Below are 18,388 nucleotides of genomic sequence, written 5' to 3' on the forward strand. Positions count from 1 at the left end.
ATCTTTTTGAACATGGTCCACGCATATGACAATGTGAATTTTTCTTAGTTAATTAAAATCATGTGATGTCACATGATGGCCCATATATGGATATCATTTGAATTTTCCTTTCTTAATAAATTTAATGTAGAATTAAATAGTAAAATTTGAATGGTCATTTTTGTATCAATAAAAAACTTAAAAATAGTACAATTTGAACGTATGATCCTCCATAAACTTGAAATTGACTGGATCACCCATGTGTTCTTTGATAGCTATATATGGTGTGGCAGTGGAAGTCCAAGTTTATTTAATACTATTGGATTTTGGCATCTTATGAGGTAATATGTTTAGTAATTAAACCTCGATCTACTTGGCCTCAGGAACTTGGAGTTTGATTTAATTTGTCTCTAAAACTAGTGGTGTTCTTTCGTGTGTATATATACATGTGAAGAATTCTTATGAAACAAATTGCAAAAATGTCCTAGGTGGTGCGTGAAAGTGAAACTCCTAAAGATAAGGTGGTCCAAATCCTGTCCAGGTTGCCGCCCAAGTTTTTTCTGCGATTTAAATGCATAGGCAAGTCTTGATGCACTCTTATCAATAGTCCAAGTTTTGTTGCCAAACACCTCAGCAATTTCGTTGACAACAAACTCTCATCCTCCACTTGTATCCTTCTCAATCGTTCTCATTTGCTCGTTTTCTCGGACAATAGTTATAAACATGAAATTTTATGGTCCATGATTAAATTTTCCATTGATAGTGATGAGCACAACCTTTATCTATACTACCTAGTATCGTCATAATATCAGCCAATTTCATTCTTTTAACTAACCGTGGAAGAATTTGCAAATTGATTCGCCAGGCAGCTACTCTCTAGCTTCCAGCTATTCTTCCAAACTTGAAGCCAAGTAAAGGCAGCTTGCTGTTGAGTTATAGCCTTGGACTTAGGTGGGGAACCTCAGTTAAACAAACTAGTAATCTAATCAGTCATCTAGATCTTTTTAGGTGGCCCAAATGACTATAGGTAGAACCTATCCAATTTTTACAGGGCGATGGTTAGCTGTTCACTGACTAGCTGTACCTACTGTTTCTTTTTTATGATGTTGAGGACCTAAATATACTGTTTCCAATGGATGACAAACTTCCTATACAGATTTACGGTTATTGCAATGGGATTGTCTGTGGAAAAATAGGGAATAATATTGTTCTATTCAATCCTGCAATATTAATTGGGGAATTCAGGAAAATTCCCGATTCATGCCTTTTTCTACCTTCCCCTGAGGGAAAATTCCAATTGGAAACGAGCTTTGGAGGATTGGGATTTGGGTGTGATTGCAAAGCTAAAGAATACAAGATTGTGCAAATTATAAAAAATTGTGAGTATTCAGATGATGAGCAAACATATTATCATCGTATTGCTCTTCCTCACACAGCTGAGGTATACACCACGACTGCTAACTCTTGGAAAGAGATCAAGATTGATATATCAAGTAAAACCTCCTGTTCTTGTCCAGTGTACTTGAAGATATTTTTTTTTTTTGGTTTGCAAGCCATCACAATGAATACATACTTTCATTTGATGTAGGTGATGAAATCTTTCAAAGAATACATTTGCCTTCTAGGAGGGAATCCGGTTTTAAATTATCTAACATATCGGTAATGGGTGACTTTAATGGAGTTAAGAGTTCCTGGACAAAACTCTTAAACCGTTGGACCCTTTAAAGGCATTGAGTATCCATCGACACTTTGAAAATGTGATGAGCTTCTTATGCTTGCCTCTGGTGGAAGAGCCACGTCTTATAATTCTAGCACCAGAAATCTCATGTAACTTCATATTCCTCCTATTATCAATGAGGTTATAGATTTCAAAGCTCTTATTTATGTGGAAAGTATTGTTCCAGTAAAGTGAGTTGAGGGCGGAGTTCCATTTTCTCCTTTGTAATTTGTATGCATGAAGGCTTGAGTTTGCATCTTTTAATTTAATTTGCTTTGTGGTCTTTGTACTATGTTTGCTTATCATGGGCTGCCTTTAGTTTTTATGATTTCCACTTTTTCGTGATGTTATTTTATTTGGAAGTGTTTGATAACTATTATTTTAGAGTTAATTATACTACTACAAAAAACACTTTGTGCGACGAAATAAGTTTGTAGCACAAACTACAATTTCGTCGCGCAAGAAAATTTTTGGTCGCGAATGGTTCATCGCGCAAAGCTTGTGAAGATAGGGTTTGCTCGACGAAAATTAATCTTCGTCGAGCAAAGATATTTGTTTTTTAATTTTTTAAATTAAAATAAATTAATTTTAGTATTTTGAGCAATGAAATATTTTGTCGTGCAAGGTTTTCGACGTTTTGTTTTATTATTTCTCTTATATTAATTTAATTCTATTAGTTGTTTACGCAATGAAATATTTGGTAGCGCAAGATTTTTCAAATTTTTATTTTTTAATTTAATTTAATTGTATGATTTTATTTCTTTAATTACTTTAATTTAAATTGACATATTCAAAATAAAATTACATATGAAAATTAGTGATAAAAAATTATCCAATATATATAATATATTAAAAAAGTAAACATAAAATAACAAAATACAATAATAAAATCCTAATACAAGTCTATTGTGGTGGTAGTTGTGGGGGATATGCTTCGACAGCGTCCTAATCCTTAACTTTAGCCGTCAAAGTCTCGAAAATTCCCTACAAAAAAAAAATATATGGTCAAATAAAAAAAACATAAAATAATACCAAAAAATTGGCATAATCTCCCCTAAAATTGGTATACCCCAAACCCCGCACCAAACTCAAAACTAACTCCAAAAACACATATTAATGAAAAAAAATTAAAATTTGAGGAGAATCTACCTTTTGGCAAGATTGAGAGTTAGTGAGAATGAGAGGGAGGAGAGAAGTGAGTGTGAGAGAATTAGAGGAGATAGTGAGAGAGAGATGAGAGAGTGAGTGACAGCGAGAGATAGTGAAGAGAGAGAAGAGAGATTAAGTGAGAGGAGTGAGTGTGAGAGAGAAGGTCGGATTTGGGGAGAGGGAAAGAGAAAGGAGAGGTAAGAGTAGAGAAACACATTGAGAGAATGGTGGAGGAGTTATTTTGGTTTTAAAAACCCTATCACTTTGCACGATGAAGGATACGAGTTTGCATGACGAAATATTGATTGCGCAAAGTCTTAAATAATTTTTTTTTTAAATTCCCGCATCTCATTTTTGGTGCCTGCCCAAAATTTTAAAGTTTTGCGCAATGAAAAAATGGTTGCGCAAAGTCTTTAAAAAAAATTCCCACGTAATATTTTTGGCTCCGTCCAAATTTAAGGATTTTATGCGATGAAATATTGGTCACGCAAAGTCTTAAAAAAAATTTTAAATTTTTTTTCCGCATCCCATTTTTAGAGTTTTGCGCAAATAAGTGTTGGTCACACAATGTCTTAAAATAATTTTTTTTTAAATTCCCGCATTCCATTTTTGGCTCCCATCCAAATTTAAGGATTTTGCGTGACAAAATATTGGTTCGTCGCCAAAATTTATAAAAATAATTTTTATAAATAATAACAAAATTTATTTTACAATTTAAAATATAAATAAATTAAAATAAATAAGGTTTAGGCGACCAAATGTGTATTTGTCGCGAAAAGAAAATAATAAAAAATAAAAAAATAATTTAGTTTAACAATATAAAATATAAAAATAAATAAAAAATAAGTAAATAAGGTTTAGGTGACTAAATATTGATATTCGTTGGGCAAAGTTTAAAAAAATAATAAAACTTATGAATACAACTATATTTTAAAATTTATAATATAAAATTAAATAAAAAAAAAAGTAAATTGGCTTGCGCAATGCATGTATACATTATGATGTCGCGCTATTAGTTTTTGCGCAACAACCCCATTGTGGCGTCACACAAGTTATATTTCTTTAAAAAAAAAACAATTATTATAAAGTCTACTGAAAAATGTGACTTTGCTTCCTTAAAATTCAATTTTTTTTACATAAAACCCACAATAATATATTTTTCTAACAAAAACCCGAACCGAGCTACAATAATAAATTTAATGCTACTTAATAAATATATATATATATATACACACACCATTCAACGATCCAATAGTCAAACTTGTTTGTATATACTTCGAGATCGTATACGCCAAAATTTGCAAAAAACAAATTCAAAGATTAAGTAACAGGACAAAACTTTTCGATGGTTATAAAAAAAAAATCACGATTTAACAATTATTTTAACTCCGATTTTGATGATTTTTTACAGCTACACTCCTTGACCCTATATGAATACAATGAATTAATTTGATCTTCAATTTAAAATATTTATACTAGTATATACCACAAAATCTTATGTTATACTTAATGAAAGTAGAAATAAACTCTAAGTGTTAGTGAATCTATTGTTTTGATGGGATACATTACGAAACTAGTTTCAACGATCCAACCATCAAAATTGTGTGTATATACTTCGAGATCGCATACGCCAAAAATCGAAAGAAAAAACATTCAGAGATCAACTAACGGGACAAAACTTTTCGACAGTTATAAATGAAAAATCACGATTTTATGGTTATTTTAACTCCGATTTTGATGATTTTTTACAGCTACACTCCTTGACCCTATATGAATACAATGAATAAATTCGATCTTCAATTCAATTTAAAATGTTTTGATGGGATACACATTCTACAAAACTAGTTTCAATGATCCAACTGTCAAACTTGTTTGTATATGCTTCGAGCCAAAAATCTCAAAAAATAAACATTTAGAGATCAAGTAACAGGACACAACTTTTCGATGGTTATAAATGAAAAATCACAATTTAACGGTTAATTTAACTTTGATTTTGATGATTTTTTACATGTACACTCCTTGACCATGTATGAATACAATGAGCTAATTCGATCGTTAATTTAAAATATATTTTTCTAACAAAAACCCAATTCGAACTACAATAATATATTTTTTCTAACAAAAACCCGATCCGAACTACAATAATAAATTTAAAGCTACTTAATCAATATATATACCGTTCAATTTCTTAAGTGTTATACGTGCAAAATAAATAAATTTAAAGCAACTTAATAAATATATATACCATTCAATTTTGCAAGTTTATATTAATCCTTATTCGAACTACAATAATAACTATCGGTATCCTCACTACTTAATAAATATATATACCATTCAAATAGTCTTTGTGCAATGGTGAACCTAAACTTCACGCAAAGGCCATTTGTGCAACATGGTTGGTCTGTCGCGCAATTTTCTAGCGCCAAATCAAGGCTTTTATCTTTTTTTCCCCCAACATTTGTGCGACACGGTTGGTTCGTTGCGCAATTTTCTTGCACGAAACCGAAATTTCATAGTAAAAACTTATGAAAATAACTATATTTTAAAATTTATAATATAAAATTAAATAAAAAACGAAAATAAATTGGTTTAGGAGACCAAATATTTGGATTACGTCATGCAAAGATTTAAAAAAAATATTTATTTTATTTTATTTATTTTTGTAAATACTTTGAGCGACGAAGTTTAAAGTTTCACCATGCAAAGTCACTTTGCACGACGATATGTGTTTCGTTGCGCAAAGCCACTTTGCGCTACGATGTGTGTTTTGTCGCGCAAAATTTCGTTGCGCAAAGTGTTTTTTTTGTAGTAGTGTTAGTAATAACAATTCCCTTATGCTTTCCTTTTATTTTATTTGAAATTCCTTTCTTAACAACCTATTAAGTTTTTACTCATTTAACATAATCAAGTTAAACCTTCTAAAGTAGGCATAACCACTCTCCTAAGGCCTTCATTTTGAGGATTTGTGAGGTCATTTTTCATATGAAACTTTAAATTAATCTTATGGTAGGTTAAGTTATTAACTTAAATAATCCATGTTATACTGAAAGAGTAATTCTAAAAAGTGATTAAATTAAACAAAAAATTCTCACGCAAAACATTCCGTCTTCTTCCCCTACCATCTCTCTGCCCCAAATCTCTTTCCTCTCTCCATCTCCATCTTGATAGTTCACTCCCCTTCTCTCCTCCCCCGTTTCTTTTCCTTTTCTCATATGAAAAAGGGTGAGTGTCATGTTTCAAAATGGCCTATTTTGGGCTCGGGTCCTTCTAGAAAAGGGTTCAAGACATTTTAAACCTTAAAACAAGCTATCTTGAGCCTGTATTGGAGGTGGCCAAGGCCTAAAACGTGGCTAATTAGTTATAAAGTAGATTCTCCTTTATTGTTTAACAATTTGTTTCCTAGTTTATTTTAGGTTTTTTAGTCAAAATGGTCCCTGAGATTTGCTTAACTCCTCACTTTGGTCCCTGAGATTTGAAATTGATAGAATTGGTCCTTGAGTTTGTTCACCGTCAATCATTTTGGTTATTCTGTGAAAAATCTCCATTAAATAAGAATAAAGTAACAAAAATACCCTAAATTTTTGTCAAATCACTTTGGCCTATTGTTTATTACATTGAGGGTAGTTTTGTCATTTTAATCCATATTTAAAATAACTATTCATGGAATGATCAAAATTATTGGTGGTGGGCAATCTCAAGGACCACTTGTATTGATTTCAAATCTCGAGGACCAAATTGAGGAGTTATGCAAATCTCATGGACCATTTTGGCTAAAAAGCCTTTATTTTATTATAGTTTGTTTCCTAGTTTTATTCTAAGATATTTTTTAGGAAGGATTTAATTGTAATACTATAAATAATGGTGGCCAGCCATAGGTTTTCTCTACGAACTTTTGCAAGGATTGCCGAAGGCTCTGGCGGATTTCAGACTTTATTCTACAAGGTGTTTTCAATCTTTTTCTATTTCAATAAAATTCCTTTTGATTCATATTATGAATATGCGTAACTAATTTCTTTCGCAAGGGCAAGGCCATGAGCCTTAGCATGAATATGTAGCTTTTATTTAATTTCTTATTAGTCACTATGCTTAAACTATCTATTTGTCTTAATGATTAGCTACCATTATGATGTTTAGATAAGTAATTGGATGCAATTTATGTTGGAATGTCATCCTGAAATCGAGGAATACATCTTGTGATTGATAAGAAATTCACTTAGGGCGAATACCACGTCTTAAGAAATGCATGGTTTTTCAAAGGGTTTTCACAAAACGTAATGAGTCATGCATGTTTACGTTTAATCTGAATTCTGCAGACGACTTGTATGTTTGATATACGTTCTATCTTGAATGCCACAAGTAGAATATGCATTAGGAAAACCTAATCTTTCAAACTGCATGTATAATTCATAAGTAATTGGTAAAACTACATAGGATTGTCTAGATGACAGCAGAACTCTAGTGCTTCATAATTTGATCTTTTAAAACCATTTCCTTTCAAATTGTTTTCTTTAAAATTGGTCTCCTGCTGATTTCTTTAATTAGGTTATTTGAAATTTATTTTTTTTGAAAATTTTAAAAATTAAAAATCAACTTTTTCCAAACTTTGTTTCAAGTAATTAATTAAGATTTAGTTAAGATTTAGTTTTACATAAATTGTTTTAAAAAAATCTTTCTGGGAACGACCTTGCATGAGTATTGTTACGACAATAACATTTTTCTCTTGCAAATATTTGGTGTGATTTTAACCCTCTTTGTGCAAGTACTAAAAATCCTATAAGAGGTGTTAATTATTTTGTAGGAACAAATTCGTCAAAATTGAAGACGGTAGATTTTGCTACCCCATAGTCCATCTTATATATGAAGAATGAATTCAAGAAAATGTTCACTACATCTCTGCTACAAGGTCAACACACCAATACTTTCAAAATTATAATGAAAATTGTATATCAAGAAGAACAAAATTGGAACTGGTTTTCACACATCATTTTTAATCTCACACACATCTTATATAATTTTTCTATTTTTTGGTTACCTGATAGATACAAAAATGTGTCTGTTTATTAATTCTAAAACAAAGCAGATGACGTTTTACCACATTGACATAAAGCAATAGTGTCACAGCCCGTCCCGGAATTTTAATTCCGAGGACGTGAAAAGACCAAAATGCCCTTAAGCGGGACTAAGGGGCGAAAATTTAACAATTGGATTTACATTAGTATGTTTAAAGTTGTGTTTGGGATTTAAGTAGGGCCTCCTACCCTGATTCCCTCCCCATTTCCCGTATGTACTCTCTCTCTCTTCCTCAGACCTCACTTTCTCTCTCCCTCTCTTTCGAACTCACACGGACCACCACAAAACCACCCTAAATCTATACCAACGTCAAGTTTGAGACCACCATTGGAATCCTGAGGACTTCACGATCACGTTGGTATCCATTTCAGGTAAGTTTTACTTCGGAAAACCTAGATTCTAAACTCCCCATGAAAGTGTACTGTTCATGAGCTTTGAATTGGTTGATTTTTAGGACAATCCAAGCTCATAGTGAGCTTAGTGAGGTCCCAAGGAAGCTCGGAGTGCTTCGTTGGAAGTTTTTGGACGTAAGAACACGGAGATCGACAAGTTCAAAGTTTGGCCGGAGCTTTCGAGGCTCTTTCCGGCGAATCCCCGGCGCTTTAGGAGTCGAGGTAGGTATCAATCTCTTCGTCTCGTCAAGTACTACAACTTTCCTTTTTGTTTCACTCAATTTCGTTGAGTATTGAAGAAGTTATACTCATTTGAAAAATACCCAGTTTCCGGCGACCTCCGAGGCTTTCGAGGCAGTTTCCGGCCAAACCACGGCGAACTAGGTGTTGTGCAAGGTACCATTCTCTTTGTCTCTTCAAGGGCTACAACTTTCGTTTTTGAATAACTTGATTTCGTTGAGAAATGACAAAGTTATGGCAATTTGAAAAACGGCCGCCGGAAAAACCAGTCCGGCGACCCAAGGAAGAAGAAGGTGTGCGTGGGGGCGCGTAGGTCCGTGCCTTCCTTGGCGCGTGGGGGCGCGTGCTACAGTAAAAAATTATTTTAAAAATATGTCGACGTCCGTGACGTCGATTAGATCACCGTGGTATATTCATATACCCAAATTGAGCACCGTATGAGAAAGTTATTAAGGATTGTTGGTTAGGTGTTCGAATAACGTTTTATAGTTTTCACATTTAGGTAAAAATGTGAATTGACGATCCGACCGTTGGATCGTTACCAAACTTTGATACGTTGTAATACGTAATATTTGAGGATTATTGGAACTTACGGATTGGGAATCCGAGTTACGGATCTTCCGGAATTGGAATTGTAAGTCCATAATATAAAATATTAACCGTCACTTAGTTTTGGAAATTGACGGAGATCCGACCGTTGGATGGTAATGAAATTTTAGGAGGTTATCCTAGAGATATATTGTGGACCTCTGGAAGTTATGGATTTAAAATCTGAGTGGCAGATCTTCCGGATCGAACTACGTAGTGACGTATTTTATATAAGTTATATATTCTATCGATATGAATTCTGAGGTTGGATTTGATTACTATTCTAGGCGGCGATCGTCGTGACGCCTTGATGTGTGGTGCTAGGGAGTTGTTGGACGAACTCCAGGTGAGTGGGCAGTTTTGTTTTCCGTATATATATATACTTGACGTTTCCCAGAAATTGAATTGAAATGAAAATATGTTTAAAATGAAATGCATATGAGTTATGTGGAAAAACGGGAAGTGAAATACCATGCATAGAATTGATATGAAAAGTATATAGAAATGTGAGTTGAAATGCCATGCATGAATTAATATATGATGCATATGTATGAATTGGTGCGGTGGACGCACAGGTAAGAATTGATTTATGATGCATATGTATGAAATGGTGCGGTGGACGCACATGTGAGTATTTATTTCTGTTATGATGATGTTGATGTATATTGAGCTCAAATCCTGCACCATAGTTTAGTGCTTATAGTATTCACCGCATCGCACGCTCGTCTTGGATCCAAGTAGATGCTAGTCGTACAGTCCACGTGGAGTGGGTACGACAGGCCAGTCGCGAGAGTGTTAGTGAGATTCCGACTGGTGGGTGACCTTAGATTATGTGCACAGATGATTTATGAGAAGCACTAGAGCGTAACTTATGTGCAGAAGGCCGTACAGGTCACGTGGAGTGACTCCGGCAGAGTGTGAGATTGATAGATTTTGAGCTCTAGGTTCAACCGTACAGGGCTATTAGAGGGCCTCCGGTTGATTACTTTCTTGCACCTGATATGATTATTGTTGATGCATCCATACTTAACTGTTGAATTAGACATGGCATGACATGATTGATAAAGAAAAATGTTGAGATAGTAAAAATGAAGTTTTGAGAATATATATGTATATTTATATTTTACATTTCTGGGAAAGTATACAGGTTTTACGGAGAGGGGTTACAATGCTTTGAGAAAAAATTGGATTTGAAAAGAATTGTTTTACTGACCCACTCAATTTTGGTTTTGCGCCCCTCCAGGTTCAGGAATCACAAAGGTGTGGTGACTACGAGGAATTCGACGGTGTTCTGACAGATTGGACAAAATTAGGACTCACCTTCGGGTGTATCAACTTATAAATTGTATCTTAAAACTTCCGTACTGTGCAAATGGTTACGTCACTCTCACGTGACGGCCAGCATGCCCTCCTTCGGGACGGGGTGTGTCAAATAGTGTGCCGTGGTGCAAGTTCAACCTTCACCTATCCCCTTCCCTTAACATTTAACAATTTAACCTACTACTACAATCATTTGATTAAAAAAATTTCTGAAACCAAAATGATGCATCACAATAACACAATTATATTCTTGTTTCGAGATCATAAATTAACTTTGCATTTTCTTTAAGGTGTCTTTACATTATTCTACGTTTTTTAATCGAAAAGCCTATGAGTATTCTTCTGCAAAAAGTAAGGGTCCGTTTTTTAATGTTTTACAAAATAATTTTTAAAAAATTATCGTGTAAAACAAAAACGGCAAATAGGATTTTTTATTTTATTTTAGTATTTAAGAATGCTTTTGGTTATTTAATTTCAAAATGATTACTGAGAAGGAAAACATTGAAAATGTGTCTATTATCAATTTAATGTAGAATTAAAAAGTAAAATTTGAATGGTTAGTTTTGTATCAAATAAAAAGATTAAAAAATAGTAAAATTTGAACATATGATCCTCCATAAAACTCGAAACTGACTCAATCGTCCCTATTTTTGACAGCTATACATGTTATGGCTATACATGTTGTGGTCCTGGAAATCCAAGTTTATTTAGTACTGTTGAAATTGAACCTCGATCTACCAGGCCTTAGGGGCTTGTAATTTGATTTAGTCTGGCTCTCAAATTGGTGGTTTTCTTTCCTGTGTATATATACGTGAAGAATTCTTGTGGAACAAAATTGCTAAAATGTCTCAGGTGTGTGAAAGTGAAACTCCTGAAGATAGGGTGGTCGAAACACTATCCAGGTTGCCGCCCAAGTCTCTGATGCGATTCAAATGCATATGCAAGTCTTGGTGCACTCTCATCAATAGTCTAAGTTTTGTGGCCAAACACCTCAACAATTCCATGGACAACAAACTATCATCATCCACTTGCATCCTTCTCAGCCGTTCTCAGGCTCATGTTTTCCCGGATAACAGTTGGAAACCAGAAGTTTTCTGGTCCATGATTAATCTTTCCATTGATAGTGATGAGCACAACCTTCATTATGATGTTGAGGACCTAAATATACCGTTTCCATTGGAAGGTCATGATTTTGTACAGATTGAGGGCTATTGCAATGGGATTGTCTGTGTAATAGCAGGGACAAGTCTTTATTTGATAAATGTTCTTTTATGCAATCCTGCAACGGGGAAATTCAGGCAACTTCCCCCTTCATACCTTCTTTTACCTTCCCGTCCTCAGGGAAAATTCCAATTGGAGTCGATCTTTGGAGGATTGGGATTCGGTTATGATTGCAAAGCTAAAGACTACAAGGTTGTGCAAATTATAGAAAATTGTGAGTATTCAGATGATCAGCAATACTATTATCATCGTATTGCTCTTCCTCACACGGCTGAGGTATATACCATGGCTGCTAACTCTTGGAGAGTGATCAAGATTGATATATCAAGTGAAACGTATCATTATTCTTCTTCAGTGTACTTGAATGGATTTTTTTATTGGTTTGCAATTGATGGCGAGAAATACATACTTTCATTTGATTTAGGTGATGAGATATTTCATAGAATACAATTGCCTTCTAGGAGAGAATCGGATTTTGAGTTTTCTAATATTTTTCTGTGTAATAAATCGATTGCTTCTTTTTGCTCTTGTTGCGACCCAAGTGATGAGGATTCTACATTATGTGAAATATGGGTAATGGATGATTATGACGCAGTTAAGAGATCATGGACAAAACTCTTAACCTTTGGACCCTTAAAAGACATTGAGAATCCATTTACATTTTGGAAAACTGATGAGCTTCTTATGGTTGCCGCCGGTGGAAGAGCCACCACTTATAATTCTAGTACCGGAAATCTCAACTATCTTCATATTCCTCCTATTCTCAATGAAGTTAGAGATTTTGAAGCTCTTATTTATATGGAAAGTATTGTTCCAGTCAAGTGAGTTGAGGGCAAATTAAGTTCCATTTTCTTCTATATATTTGTATGCATGATATTAGATACGTCGATGGAACATGTTTTGTTGAGATCATATCCACAAAAGTAGTACTCATAGCCTAGAATCTCATCTTGTGTTACATTTAACTTTCATATATGAATTTTTATTGTCCCCTTCCCCGTATGGTTTAATTTTTTTTTATTGATCAATTGAATGTCTTTGCTTGGTCCTCTAAACTCAAATCGGTTACATAATACATTATTTTTATTAAATTGGCACAACTCATACTTTTGGTTTCAAGAATCAATAGCTTAATTAACAGTAGTCATGTATTCCTGCATGACACCAAGGAGGACAGATCTATTAAGAGACATGGGTGTCCTAAAACCACCCAAAACCTCAGATAAGTGGTTGTGATGAGGACCTTTGAGGACCATCCAAGTCTAGGTTGAGGAGGAGAAGAGTGCAACGTCATGTGGTCATGTTTTCACATATTTTAATCATATAGTTCATTGGTAGATAATATCGTTTGTTATAAAATAAAAATAAAGGCTTTTTAGCCAAAATGGTCCATGAGATTTGTATAACACATCACTTTGGTCTCTGAGATTGAAAATCAATAGAAATTGTCCTTGAGGTTGTCCACCATCCATTATTTTGGTCATTCCATAGAAGTGTTCCAAAGTTGTTGGCCAGAAGTTTGGGCAAATTTCAAAGCTTTGTAACTCAATTGTTGTTTAACCAAATTTGACCCATAATATATGAAAATGAAGATAGGAAAGTGTAGAACAAGATTATACCTATTTGGAAGCCCAATGGTTGCTGGACATGGTCGGAAAATAGACTAAAAGGTGATTGGTCAGCGAAATCGAGTGATTCAAAAACAAAAATCATACTTCTCAATACTGGGTAAACTTTAAACATTCATAACTTCTTCAATACTCAACGAAATCGAGTGATTCAAAAACAAAAATCATACTTCTCAATGAGACAAAGTGAATGGTTTGGCTGGAAAACGGCTCGAAAGTGGCTAACTTGAGACCAAGACAGCCACTTTCAAGCCATTTTCCAGCCAAACCACTGTGATTTAGCCTTCAAGAAAGGTACCATTCTCCCTTTCTCATCGAGATGTATGATTTTTGTTTTTGAATCACTTGATTGTCTTGAGTATTGAAGAAGGTATGAACGTTTAAAGTTTACTCAAATTACGGTGAGTTTTCCAGTTTTCCTACGGACCAGTCACCTTTCACGCTATTTTCCGGCTATCTCCGGCAATCATTGGGCTTCCAAATAGGTATAATCTTGTTCTATACTTTCCTATCTTCATTTTGATGTATTATGGGTCAAATTTGGTTAAGAAACGATTGAGTTACGAAGTTTTAAAAATTGCCCAAACTTCAAACCAAGTGCTCTTGTACACTTAACGGAGTTTTTAACGGATTGACCAAAATAATGAATGGTGGACAATCTCAGGGACCATTGCTATTGATTTTCAATCTTAAGGACTAAAGTGATGTGTTATGCAAATCTTAGGGACCATTTTGGCTAAAAAGCCTAAAAATAAATAAAAAAAAGAAAGAGAATATTAATTACTAGCTATTATGATTTGTTTTTTTTTCTTGGTAAATTACACAAAACTACCTCAACTATTGGTCGAATCACAATCTCATATCTCATATTTTAAAAATTATAATGTCATACCTCATCTTACGAATTTGTTGCAACGTCGGACCTCCGTTAGTTTTTTTGTCAATTTTTTTTGTTAAATGTTGACATGGCTCAAGGTAGGACCCACTCACTAGCCCAATTGGATTAAAAAATTAATTGAATATTTAAATGATTTTATTTAAATATTTTTATTTTAAAAATGTGGGACCCACCCCTATAAATCCACCACCCTAACCAAATTAATCACTATAACCAAACACCCCACAATCTCCATGCCAATTTCCTCCACGTCCATCCTCTGTCACCGCACCATTATCGCTACCACCACTGCCACCTTCCTAACCGTCACCAAACTCATCCCAACTCTTAATTCTCCAGTACGTCTCCATTGCTACATGCTCGTATTTTTCTCAGACAGACACAAAGACCAAGGAGAGAGGATAGAGGGTCAGCGAGCAGCTCTGTATCAATGCCAGCGAATTGGCTGCAACACCATGTTTTCTGAGGATGACAATCTCGAAGGTCCTTGTCAATATCATGATTTGGTATTCCCTCTCTTTCTTACTGTGCTCTAGTTTGGATGTGAGAGAAGCAAAGAAGATTATCGTTTTCCCTTTTTCCTTTGGTTCAATTTGAATAATTAAAATATCCCAACTGAGATTAGTCACAAAATTCTATTTTTTTATTGTTAGTGTTGTGGCTTATTTTATCTGACAGGGGAGAGATGAGGGTGCACGGTAGAGAAAGATAGAGTGGAGAGAGATGTATTTGTAGGGTTGTGTAGAGGATGTATTATTCCCCCTACATAGTACCTTTATTTATAGTAATAAAGGAAGGAAGAATCCTTCTTCTCCCAGGAATACAAGTCCTAATACGGAAAAATAACTAGTATCAAATCTAATCTAGGATTTACACAATCACACTTAATTATAATGTTTATAACACAACACTCCCCCTTGAGTGTGTAAATACTTAAGTAGATTTGGCATCATGTAGAGTTGAAGAAGTCGACTTGTCGGCACTGATTCGGGGAACAAGCTAGTCTCAAAGTAATGTAGGAACTTGCATCTGGAACTAAGTCTCACAAAAAATCCAATGGCTATTGTAAAACCCAAGTAGGGGCAAAACCCCATAGTCCTAGGAAAAATGCGTGAAAGAATGCAAAGTCAAATGAAATGTCTACGGGATGTCATTAAGGATATGATTAACCCAAGGTGGGTGCCTCGTCAAAACCTAGTTAGGTAGAAAAAAACCAGGTGCAAAAAATGCTCCTAATCGTAGGGAAAAATAATACATTAAGATCAAGCAAGTATACTTCAGGATACTCCCCCTAAGTTTAACATAATTCCAAAGAGAACTAACAATGTTACAACTCAGAAAGTTTACGCATACCTATTCCTTGAACAAGCTTTTGAAACATCGCCTTCGATAGTGATTTGGTGAAGAGGTCAGCCAGATTATCTTGTGAACAAATTTGTGTGACTTCAATCTTTTGATGCTCTGCTGTTGATGTGAGAACAAGAACTTCGGCATAATGTGCTTGGTGTTGTCTCATTTGATGTAACCCTTATTGAGATGTTCGATGCTGCGTTATCTTCATAAATCATCATCGGGACATCAATGACGGGGTAAAGATCGCAGGATCTTCGAATATGGCCCACAAATGTTCTCAGCCCTAAGCATTAATTTCAGCATGGTTAAACGAAGTGTCAACTGATGTCTGTTTAGTTGACCTCTAATATATTACAGTGCCTCCAACAATAAAGACATAACTCGTTTGAGAGCGCACCTTGTGCATGTCAGATAAGTAACCTGCATCAGCATAACCAATAAGAGGAGAATCTACTCGAGATAAGGGGCATCACTTGAGGATCCATAAGGATATAATAAGCCCAGATTCTTTGTACTTGTAAAGTAAAGAAAGATGTCTTTAACATCAGTCCAGTGCATTGAGCTAAGTACAATAAAGCGTCTATCACACTTAGATAAGGAACTTCAGGCTCCAAAGTCTCTTAATCATCCTCATTTGGACGAAAGTGATCTCGTTTTGCATCTAGTGGTCAAATGACCATAGAGTACTCGAAGGCTTTACTTTATCCTCTTTAAAGCAACACAATACCTTTTGGGTGTAGTTCGATTGATGTACTAAGATTCCATCCGAACGGTGCTCTATTTTAAGATAAGGCAGTATCGAGTCTTTCCGAGATCTTTCATCTCAAATTCTGATTTAAGGTGTGTGGCATTTCTCTTGAGCTTTTCAGGAGTTCCGATGAGGTTCATGTTGTCACCTGATAGGATTAAAAGCACACTACAAAGTAGCACACAAATGTCCTATTGATTTTCCTTATTAACACTAAGATTTGTCAATTGTAGCATATGAAAATAAGGGTCTTTCCCGCAAAAGATTGTTTTATCTAACTACCTAAAATGTCACAAAAACTGGGTTGCTGTCCCTACTGACCAGCCACCAAAAAATAATTATTAGACCGACTTATACTTATCTAAAGTCTACGAAAGTTTATATGTAGATACTAGACACACAGAGCTATACTCACACAAATGTTTGGGATTGTTGGAGTTGATTTGCTATTTAAATTAAATCGAACAAAAACAGGACAGAAACATATATTAAGTAGTTCACAAATTAAGAAAAACGAGTTAGGGGTATTGCTATCCACCACCAAATAATCATGCAAACATGTTATGTATCATTCAAATTTCTTTTATTTTCGGATGAAGATGCTCAAGTTGGCTCAATGTTAGAACTCAACCTATTACTCTTTCTTACGTAGTATGTTAAGAGAATGGCGTTTTCAACTTAACTTAGTCCTTAGCATGCAATCTAGAATGGCGTGTTCATATATTTATCAAGTAGAAATCATTAAGAACGAAAAGAATTTGACTCATCACAAGGCATCGTAAGTACTGGCGTTGTCTTACTTATCCTAGAAATTGGTTCACATGTTAATCGCAATTAACAAGTACTACTCTAGAACATATGTAGGTCCTCATTCGACAAGGGCAGGTACACACATATTCATAGCATTAGAATCCTAGATATGCTTACTAAGTATGCATCCATAGAAAACAAATAAAGAATTCATCAATGAGACAAGTAGTGAACCAATTTTCATCCATTCATAAAAGTAATTAAAAAAAATGTCATAACAAACTTGCAATCATATTCGGGGCTTCAAAACAGCCCCTAACTTCTAAAAATTTAGTTACACCTAGTTCTCAAATTAAACCAAAAGAAAGACATGAGTTTGAGAAGATAAAACCGAAAGAAGAGAATGCCAAGATTTCCTCCTTCCTTTCTTTCCTTCCTCAACACAGCAGCCTTGCCTTTTTTTCCTTCCTTTCCTTCTTTTTTTTTCTATCTTTTTTTCCTAAAAAAAAAACTACTCTTTTGCCGCTGCAACCTCAGCCTTTATGCCCATGCTTGCTGCCTCATTTCTACTCCGTAACTCACCCCACTTACAGCCAATTAGTGATGACAATAAGTGAGAGGAAATGGTAAAACAATTGTAACTCTTTTGGTAGCCTTTATGCCAATTACTCCCACTTAATCCTCATCTTTATTTTCATTTCCTCTGATATTTGAATAGGTATCAGCTGGCTTGTTCTTGGCTGCATCAGTTTTGGTTGCTAGATTTATTGGGTTTATTGCTTTCATTGCAGTTACAAACTGCCCAGTCTCTTGTGAACCTTTTAGTGTTAAAACAGCCATAACGTCTTCTACAAAAATGCTATTAACAATATGCGAAATGTTCCAGAAAATAGACATCCGTAGCTTTCCAACCATATAAGGCTCATTCTCTAATTCAGTTTGAGCTGTTTGCAACTTGCTTCCAAAGTCAGCTGACCTGCACAGGCAGTTTTGACGAATTTGTTACTTAATATCCAACTTGTGCTATTTTTCTTTTCTTTGCTTGACAAATCCTAGAAAACACAAAAACAAAGTGAATAGCTCAAAAAAAAGGAACTAACTAAGAAAAGACAAGTGAATTTGATGTAAAGTATATATAAATATGAGCTTATCATCACCATAAACTGCAACAATCGCAAAATCGAAATGTGACTTCTTAATGAACATGCTAGGGCATAGTTCATTTTTCACATATCCCTAACGAGTCAAATACTCACTCAGACTGTTATACCACATTCTTTTGGATTGCCTCAAATAGTAGAGTAAACTCCTCAGCCGAATTGAGAGCGTGTTTTG

The 18,388-nt window shown here is 34.6% G+C and overlaps 1 protein-coding gene, 1 long non-coding RNA gene and 1 pseudogene across 2 annotated transcripts; all 3 read left to right on the plus strand.

The window, feature by feature from the left end:
• Window positions 1-458: 458 nt before the first annotated feature.
• LOC114822493 (F-box/kelch-repeat protein At3g06240-like) lies at window positions 459-1,891 on the plus strand (annotated as a pseudogene).
• A 6,231-nt stretch (window positions 1,892-8,122) lies between these two features.
• On the plus strand, window positions 8,123-10,444 carry LOC139193715 (uncharacterized). The gene is made up of 5 exons (XR_011578161.1): window positions 8,123-8,286; window positions 8,370-8,529; window positions 8,635-8,703; window positions 9,423-9,481; window positions 10,379-10,444. It is a non-coding gene; the product is annotated as an uncharacterized lncRNA (long non-coding RNA).
• Window positions 10,445-11,172: 728 nt separating this feature from the next.
• LOC103417411 (F-box/kelch-repeat protein At3g06240) lies at window positions 11,173-12,696 on the plus strand. Its single transcript, XM_008355598.4, has one exon. The coding sequence runs from the start codon at window positions 11,299-11,301 to the stop codon at window positions 12,499-12,501; it is 1,203 nt and encodes a 400-aa protein (XP_008353820.1). The 5' UTR covers window positions 11,173-11,298; the 3' UTR covers window positions 12,502-12,696.
• Window positions 12,697-18,388: the final 5,692 nt, after the last annotated feature.

This window comes from Malus domestica, chromosome 17, assembly GCF_042453785.1.
Source record: "Malus domestica chromosome 17, GDT2T_hap1".
Classification (NCBI taxonomy): Eukaryota; Viridiplantae; Streptophyta; class Magnoliopsida; order Rosales; family Rosaceae; genus Malus; species Malus domestica.